Genomic DNA, 9,129 nt, shown 5'->3' with positions numbered 1-9,129 from the left:
CATACGACAGTCAGTAAAACTGTTGTTCTTATTGTGTTTCACAGGACAAATATCTGTTCTTTTTTGTTTTGCCTTTTATCTCCTCATTTCTCCTCTGCACGGAAGCGCATATCTTACCGAGCTTATTGGGGGCAGGGAAAGCAACATTAACATCATATCTACTTGTTACTTCTTTAAGCATGTGCGGTACTGAACGAATGTACGGAATAGCCATAACTATTTTTTTGCTATTACTGCTTTCTGTAATCACGTCCGTCCCCCTCGAAACCGACTTCTTTAGGCGTTCAGCCACAGTGGCCACTGCTACACTAGGATAACCTGCTTCTAGTAGGCGCCGCACCTGTGCATTAAAACAGGCGCTCATTTTGTGCATGCAGGATTGGGTGAGAGAAGACTTAAGGCACGACATGGCAATTCCGGTTTTTACTACTTTGGAATGCTTGAATTGAAAATTTAACAACGGCTTCGAAATATGCCTCACCTGGTGCATTGCATCGTGGCATGACGTGTTAACGTAAGGAAGTGATGCTGCTCTACGAGCCAAAACCACAAACTGATTATCAGGCACGCCGTAGCGAGGGACTCTAGAGGATTATTTTGACCAGCGAATGCTCTTTAACGTGCACCTAATTCTAAGTAAATAAGCGTTTTCATTTCTGCTTTTAAAACGAAAACTTTACTGGCCGCGAACTTGCGATTTCGCCGTGGCCCTGCTCCGATGAGGCACATGACGTCACACCGCGTTCCTCGTCGTTGCGTTCGCCTCCGCTCGCTTCGCCAGCTGCTTCGCATGCCTGATAACATGTCGGAGGATTGAAGAGGAAGAGCTCGCGGGCGCCGCAACCACAGCTGAGGCGGCAATATGGACAGCGACAATTCTGATAAGCAGGACGAGGCCTGGAATCGACATCGGAACGAGATGAAGAGAAAACGAATCGCCCAGGAAACAAACGAACAGCGTGCCGAACGACTGGCTAAACGCCGCAACATAACTAGACAACCAGACTAACCTGGATTTGCAATCAAGATTAACCAAGGCTAACCATGCTATGCCTTAGCATTCACTACGTATATCCTGGCATAGTCGCGAGCTAAGCCACTGCCAATTTTTTCTTTTGCATTTCGCCTTCGTCCAAGTGTGGCCATCGCATCCAGGATCGAAACGGCGACCTCGATCGATGCCATAATCACAATCGTTGCGTAGCCCATCTCTGGGGAGTGCACTGCAAGTACACAAATATGTCATTACATTATCGTCCGCAGGCGCGCTTTGTGCTAAACGATGGCTTGAATATGTGGCAGGGCATAATAAGGAACGCTGGCGTAAGGAAGAGAGGCAGCAGCAGCGAGCGTATTGGCCTTAGTGCTGCCTCTGGCTTCAACGCGAAGTAAGCGGCGAGAACGTGGCGCACACGATGCTATGAGCACCCGGCGCAATTAGACTCGGTACTCACCGCAGATCGTTTTCAAGATAAGGCCCGTGCGGCCGCGTCATAAGAAGCCGCCGCCGAAAGTATAACGCCCATGCCCCCACCCCAGGGTGCCTTGCGCGTGGTGGAAGAGCGCGTGCTTTCTCCCCGCCTTCCTCATGTGCGTGCCCGAGCCACCGTCCTCGGTTCACCCTGGCACACTTTCACTCGCACCTGCAGCATACGACGCGCGGCTCCAGTGTTATCGCGCTCGGACTTTATAGGGAACACCACGGCGACGCCTACAACGGCGCCAGAAATGCGCCTGGAGTGTGCATATAATTTCTCTCTCAATAGTAATTTAAAGAAGCTGGCTTTCTCATAGTAACAAATGTTAACGAAACCGAAGCTATTCTTTTCACTCCAAGACAATCGGCCGTCGCGCTAACAGGAAATCTTACTGAAAGCGGAAAATTGGAATCCACGAGAGTTGTAGCACGAAGTTGCAAAGAAACCCGTATGGCTTTCCTTTGTAGCTTCGTGCTACAATTAAGGTGGATCCCAATTTTTCCCATTCATGTACTTTCCTCATCTGTAAGCTTCAGTACTTCTTCCCTGGATTAAACTTTTCTATTCAGATTAACACAGATAACTGAGCTTTCTATAGTGTAATTCGAAAACTACTGATGCTTCTATGCTGCGAAGTTACACTGACAAGATTTCATTATGGTCTGATAAGCACGTAATCAAATAAGGTATCTCTAAAACAAAATAAAGTAATGTACTGAGCATATCACGCCATCTCTGCTAAAGGGAAGTCTTATTCAATCAATCAATCAATCAATCAATTAAACAATCAATCAATAATTCAATCTTTTACTTCACTTTCCTTCGCACAATAAACTGAGAACGGCAAAGTAAAGCAGCGCTTTGACGGCCCTCACCGCCCACCAAGCTTCTCTCCCTCTTAGCCTCTCAACGAAATACCTTTTCGTTAAAGGCTCCGCGCATTCACATCAGTGGTCTGGACCTCTCCGGGAAAATTGATGCCGATTGTGTAAATATGGATGTTAGCGGAATGCTTGGCTGCGACTTTGTTTCGCCTTCCACATCTGAAGCTTCTTGATCTGATCTAAACTTTAAAAGAATTTGGCAGACTCGACTGTAGTTGCTCAATGCGAAGCATTCATGATTTGTGGAGAGCAGTCATCAATATATGATGTAATGTTTATGTTTAATATACGTGAGACAAAATGTTTCTGATAGCACGATATACGATTGAGAAGTCTTGTATATCTGAATACATGATGTAATGTTTATATTTAATATATATATGTAAGAGAAAACGTTTCTAATGGCACGATATACGATTTAAGGCAAACAAAAACCGAGTGGCATACCAAGTGACACATACCCAGTCGCCACTGCCTTGCATATTTCAGACTGCGCTAACTCCCATAGGGAGTTGACAATTCGCCGGGCTATGGCCAGAAGGGGTGGAGTAATCTATACATCGATGGACTTTCACCCCTGCTGAGGCCACTGAGTTTATTCGCTCCCTCTCTTTAGAGTGCACTGTCAACGAGATACTGGAGTGGCTGCACTTGGTGAGAGAGAGAGAGAGAGACAACTTCATGTAGTCGCCTGCAGAACGACACCATGACTAAATGGCGCCGTGACGCGGGCCCTGACGTCTTCTCAGCGGGTGGTCTCTACTCAACTCCAGCGCGTGTTACTCCCGCGGTTGGTCGCCCTGTGGGGCAACGTTCCGTCGGTTTCGCTCGGCCTTTGTCTTTCAAGAGCCGCCGAGACCTGCTGGACGGCCCAGGTTTGGCTTTCGTGGTCGTAGCATTCCGCCGCAGCCGCGAGTCGCGGAGGAATCGTTGTACTTGTCGAAGCCTCATTGGGGAACTTGGTGCAATCCCATAGGATGTGCGTCAGGGTGGCCCTCTCCCGCTGGCACACGCGGCACACATCACTCACATATAATTTAGGGTATAGATGAGTCATTAATACTGGGGTGGGTAAAGAACCAGTTTGCAATTGTCTGAACAGCACCGCCTCCGCTCGGCTCAGCCCCGGGTGCGGGGGTGGGAAAGTCCTTCGAGCCAGGCGGTGGAACTGGGTAAGTTCGTTGAACGTCGTAATGCGGTCCTTGGCACTACACCACGTTGGACGGTCGGTTGCAGCGGCGCGGTTGGTTAGCGCTCGCGCCACTGCGTGTGCCGTCTCGTTGTGGTTATCGTGCTTCTCGGACGCATCGTTGCCCGCGTGCGCCGGGAACCGCTTGATTCTAACACACCGATTTTGTCGTTGCAGGTCAGCCTGTGCAAGCGCTAGGTAGGTTATATCTGGATCAATTCATGGCTAAATTAAATGTATGAGCTTTTTATGGTGAAACAAACGATGACCTTCTGCGAGCGACTCTACGCTACAAAACTACCACCACGACGTTGAACTCGTTCAATACGGTGAGTGTAATGTAGAAGGCTCCCGTATACATATATGTAATCATCATCCTCAAGACCAAATAGTGCGAAAGAAACAGGTAATATCAATGCGAAGCATTCTTCACCAAGTGAGCTGTGCACTTGGTGCACTCGCAGAAGGTCATCGTTTGTTTCACCATAAAAAGCTCATACATTTAATTTAGCCATGAATTGATCCAGATATAACCTACCTAGCGCTTGCACAGGAAACTTCACACAGAGTCTGCATCCATGAGTCAATAACTGCGCTAAGTAGCTTGTCAAAACAGCTATGTCAAAAATAAGGTGGAAACTAACGGTGAAACTGAAATGAGTTGTCTCTTTAAGACACGGTATGTAACATGTTGTGTTGACCTTGAGGTATGCAAAGCTGTAGCGTCAGATCACGCAAATGTTTCAACGCTTCCTGTCATGTACAAATCCTCAGCAGCGCATTACATTGCAGCTATTAAGAAGCATCGGGAAACGAAACTTGGGCTTAATTACTATGGCGAGTTATTACCCTTTAGACAGGTGGACATTGGCTGTTATGATCGGGGGCTCAATCCCACCGTTCGTAACCCGTTGTCAACATTGGAGTCCGGTATAAATTAGAAGGTAGCTGGCCCATGCCGTCGTCCAATTTATCCACGCTGAGGACGTTGATGAAGGCAAGGACTGCTTCTGATCCAGAAGGAAGAATATGAGTTTATTTACAGTATTTACATGCAATTCATCGGTCTAGCATGACTGCGAGAGAAAGTACATCAGTCTAACATGACTGCTTGAGAAAGCGTATCAGTCTAGCATGACTGCTTGAGAAAGTGTATCAGTCTAACATGGCTGCTTGAGAAAGTGTATCAGTCTAACATGACTGCTTGAGAAAGTGTACTGAGCATCCGCACGACAGCGGTTTATAAACACTCGGTCCTCCCCCGATACCCAGGTGACGGAAACGGCCGTCCAGTCATCGTAAACAAGTCGCCTCTCTGCGGGACGGTTTACACACACACACTCACACACTTCCTTGCGTGAGGTTCACGGTCCCCAACCGAGGTCAGCCGGCCTTCGTAGAACTCCCGAGCTGACCCCCGCAGCGCGGCTGGTAGCCCATTGTCTTGCGTCTCGAACGGCGCGTGGGAAGAGGCATCAGTATTATTTATTTATTTTATTAATACTTGTAAGCCTTTACAGGCTCTTACAGGAGTGGGAACAACAAAGAAAAACAACAATGAAAAGTACAGATTGCCAGCAATAGAAAAAAAAAGATCCGAGAATAAGAAATGAAAGAAACGACGTTCCCTCGGGCACTCCCCCGCTCGTGGCAGACCCGGTTGGCGGTGGCGGCTCAGTAACAATAGTTGGTCCGCCGAGCGCGTTTAGTCACAATGGCGACGAGGCTAGAGCGTAACTGTGGGGTTCCGAGAAAAGGTTGCCGCTGCTGTCGCAACTGGCTGGCAAAACTTGCATCTCAGCGGGCCGTTCTTAACATGGCGTAGCCATGGGTGGTGTCGAAACCTCCTCCGAAATTTTCTGAGGAATCCCCCCTCCCCTCCTTTCCCACGGAACGGGAAGTTTAAGGATAGGTGCTCCAAAATAGCGACGTGGATGAAAGGGAAACTTTCAATGTAAAAGGGGGAGTCCTTAGGGGGAGGCTTAGGGAGAGTCCTAGAGCGGATTTAAACAGGGGCGATTCCCTCTGCCAAGCGCAGAACACGGCAGCCCCGCTCGTGATGCGCCTCTGCTTCATTTCGGATTGTGTTAAACATAACTGCTGAGGGGGGTGGATCAGCGCTAAAAATTCCACACACAGGTAAAGATGGCAAGAGCGCGTGCATAAAACTTGCACCAACACTGTCGCTCCACACCAGGCCTTTGTGTCGTCGAAGAGCGTCTCATGTCTGGTACTCGACCGAATCGTCGACCACGCTGCGCACAACAAAAGCTTTCCAAAAGTATTACGACTTGCTTGCCTAGTAAACTCATAATAAACAACCCCAGTTTTTTTCTTCATTTTTGTTCCGTTGCCCCTGACTTTCGCTATGTTAATAAACTTCAGAATAGCTGGCTGTTATGCTAGTTTGCACGCGCAGTTAAGAATGAAAACAGGGAGAGAAACGGGATAAGAAAGAAGGACCTACAGAACGCTGATTTGCATACGGCAAAATATATCAAGGACGGGGGTGCTGGCCCAGGGAAGCTAAGAAACCGCCACAACAATCAGGTTGGAGGGCATGTAGTTAAATGGCTTTGATCTCCACGAAGAAGCAGAAATATAGGAATGATGGGGGTCTCCGCGCCGTTCAGCAACCCGGTGAATGTTGAAGAGTGTGACAGGGACTAACGGAAATGATTTTCAGCAGAGTGGGTTGGTGGATGCGAGGAGTGTGGGGGGTTGAGACGCGTTTAAAAGCGTCAAGAGCGCAATTGGACGATAATTATGGAGATCGGGAGAGCGTCTGCCCGATCGCTGAACACCAGAAGGCCGTCGCCTGGCTGAGGCTCGCCTGCCCGGTCGTTACACGCGCTGCATGCCGCAGAGGGTCCATCCTAGCCAAACATCACAGCAATTTTCAGGATAGGCGGGCGTGAGCATACACGACGCTGTCAAATCTCTCGGAGCTACTCGTCCGTATTTTATTGCAAACTACGGGTGCCATAAATTTCACAAAGGCTTCTAAACAGGAAGCAGCCCTGCTTCTGACAGTCTGCCTCATGAATTACCGAGTGTTATCAAATAACAACATGCGTCGCGTGTTGACTACAATACCATGATTGTAAGTTACTTCCAAACAAGTCGGACAGCGAGTCACCGAAAGCGAGTGAAACTTAAAATTAAATTTTGAGGTTTTACGTGCCAAAACCACTTTCTGATTATGAGGTACGCCGTAGTTGAGGACTCCGGAATATTTGACCACCTGGGGTTCTTTAACGTGCACCTAAATCTAAGTAAACGGATGTTTTCGCAATTCTCCCCCATAGAAATGCGGCAGCCGTGGCCGGAATTCGATCCCGCGACCTCGTGCTCAGCAGCCCAGCACCATAGCCACTGAGCGACCACGGCGGGTCGAGTGAAACTTGCATCACATTATACTATCGAAATTCGAGGGTAAAGCTTCGTTCCTTTATAATTAACTGTACAATAATATTGCGTGCCCACAACGCCGAAAGCGCGATACAGTGTCAGGCGACTTCCAAAATATTGCCAAAGAGCAAAATAGTGGAGTATATATATATATGTCTGTGTGTGGAGAGAGAGAGAGAGAAAGAGGTGAAGGAGGAGGAAGAGTGGTATTTGTCTTTTTCGCCGGTGTAACTCCTTGCACCCCCCCCCCCCCCCCGCCCCGAAATAAATTTCTGGCTGCGCCACTGCCGGTGCACATTGCACGCGTAAAGAGATCCACAAGGCAACCATTCCGGCGCGCAGCGCGAGAGCTAGCTTATCGCCGGGCAAATTATCGACGAACCAGCTTCTATGCAGCGCCGATAAGGCAGACGATTGTCAGGCGCTCCCTCGGCTCCATTGTGTGCTGGGACATTCGCGCAGCAAGCAGCCCGACCGATGATGGCTGTGGCTCGGCTGCTCCGCGTCGCCCTGGTGGTCCCGCTGTTCTTCCCGGGGCAGGCGAGATATTCGTCTGCCGTCTGCCCGTCGGACAGCATGATCCACCCGTGTTCGTGCACACGCGTGGCCCTCGGCATCCGAGTGTTGTGCTCGAGCATCGCAAACGAACACTACCTGAGGACCATACTGGGGTACCTTAGCAGCTACAAGCTGAACGCACTCTCACTGGAGCACATCAACTTCACCTTGACGCCGGACCTGTTCGACAGACTGCAAGTCATCACGGTGAGGGTCATGGAATCGCAGTTTCGGATGGAGAACCCCTTCGAGCTACGCGCCACAGGGGGCACGAGCCGCATCGAAGCATTGAACGTGAGGCAGTCGACGCTTGACCTGGGTGACAGCTCCTTGGCCATCCTTCAGGGACTCAGGCAGGTCGACGTCGTCAACAGCGCCATTAGAGTTCTAAGGAGGCGCTGGTTCAATGGAATGAGCCGGCTGAACCGGCTCGTAATTGAGCACACCAAGATGGGACGCTTGGAAGACCGAGCACTCGCAGGACTCAATGAAGTGGAGAAGGTCGTCCTCAAGGCCAATGAACTCAAGTCACTGCGCAGAAGTTACTTTCCTCAATTGGCGGCGAGGCTGGCGCACCTGGACTTCAGGTAAAGAGCCACTCTTGTCGCGATGATAGCATTTGTGTTTTTGTTTTCTAGAAAAAACCGTAGGTGAAACGTTACTGACGTGGCAGGAATATCTTAATGCGCTTCATATTCTGTCAAGAATACATTTTCAGAAATTGTAAACAAGGAGTATAGCTCGAACAGCTTTTTTTTAAGGGGGAACGACATCTGTGTAGCCTTGATGACCAGAAAGGCTGTCGTCTGTTTTGGTCCAGCGACGTTTGTTGGAACATTTCGGTCGTGCGTCTGGTTCACCTTTCTGCCTTTCCTTTCTTCTCTCTTTCTCTTTGGTCTTATGTGTGTTGTGCGTAACACATGGCTGGTCGGCGAGGTGTGGCTGTAACGTGGCTATATATTTCTGATAGTCGTGTTATAGGAAGTGTTCCGCGTTTATTTTCTGGGTCGAGCACGAGTGGCACAGACCAAACAATATCCCCTAACACCATACCTCCCTCGCAATAAAAAGGTTGCAGTTTTTTAAAAAAGAGGAAAAAGAAAACATCACGTTCAACCATTTAGTGTTATTTCAAATTTTCATCGTTATCTGGTAAAAGCGCACTTGTACCAGTTTATTGCCGTAAATGTGTGTGAAAAGCAATGTTTATGGTTTGCTTTTTTCTTGTAGGAATAGAATGATGCAGACAATAAGAGGCAATGTAACTTTATCGCCGACATTTTCATACAATGCCAAAAAGCTGTACGTTGCATGATATTTAGCACGAAGCAAATATTGCGACGCAGAAACGGGGAGAACATTCTATGTATGATGCGCTGCACTTTCCATGATGATGAGTGTGATAACTTATATTTGCATGCTCATTGAACATTTGCATGCTCATTGAAATAGTCCTGAGCCTGCTTGACCTGATGAGGTCCTATAGCGCATCTATTTCAGTTTAGAATTTCGCCCATCTCTCCGTGATGTTTTCTCCCTTTATTAAAACCTCGATTTCTGAGTTGTACACCTACCTATGCCTGTAACAACCTCGGCTCTATTAATCTTG

The 9,129-nt window shown here is 48.5% G+C and overlaps 1 protein-coding gene across 5 annotated transcripts in view; it reads left to right on the top strand.

Moving 5' to 3' along the window:
- LOC126519732 (CD180 antigen-like) overlaps positions 1-9,129 on the top strand; it is a 331,658-nt gene that overhangs the window by 112,503 nt on the left and 210,026 nt on the right. For 2 of the 5 annotated variants that reach the window (XM_055065333.2, XM_055065334.2), the window contains exon 1: positions 7,411-8,107. The exons of the other annotated variants lie outside the window; for them this stretch is intronic. In XM_055065333.2, coding sequence (XP_054921308.1) covers positions 7,440-8,107 — 668 coding nt within the window. In that variant the 5' untranslated portion in view covers positions 7,411-7,439. Of the gene's footprint in view, positions 1-7,410; positions 8,108-9,129 lie in introns of those variants that run through there. 5 annotated transcript variants of the gene reach the window in all.

The sequence above is a fragment of the Dermacentor andersoni genome, chromosome 10 (genome assembly GCF_023375885.2).
Source record: "Dermacentor andersoni chromosome 10, qqDerAnde1_hic_scaffold, whole genome shotgun sequence".
In the NCBI taxonomy this organism is placed as follows: Eukaryota; Metazoa; Arthropoda; class Arachnida; order Ixodida; family Ixodidae; genus Dermacentor; species Dermacentor andersoni.
This window is presented reverse-complemented; position numbering and strand designations above follow the sequence as displayed.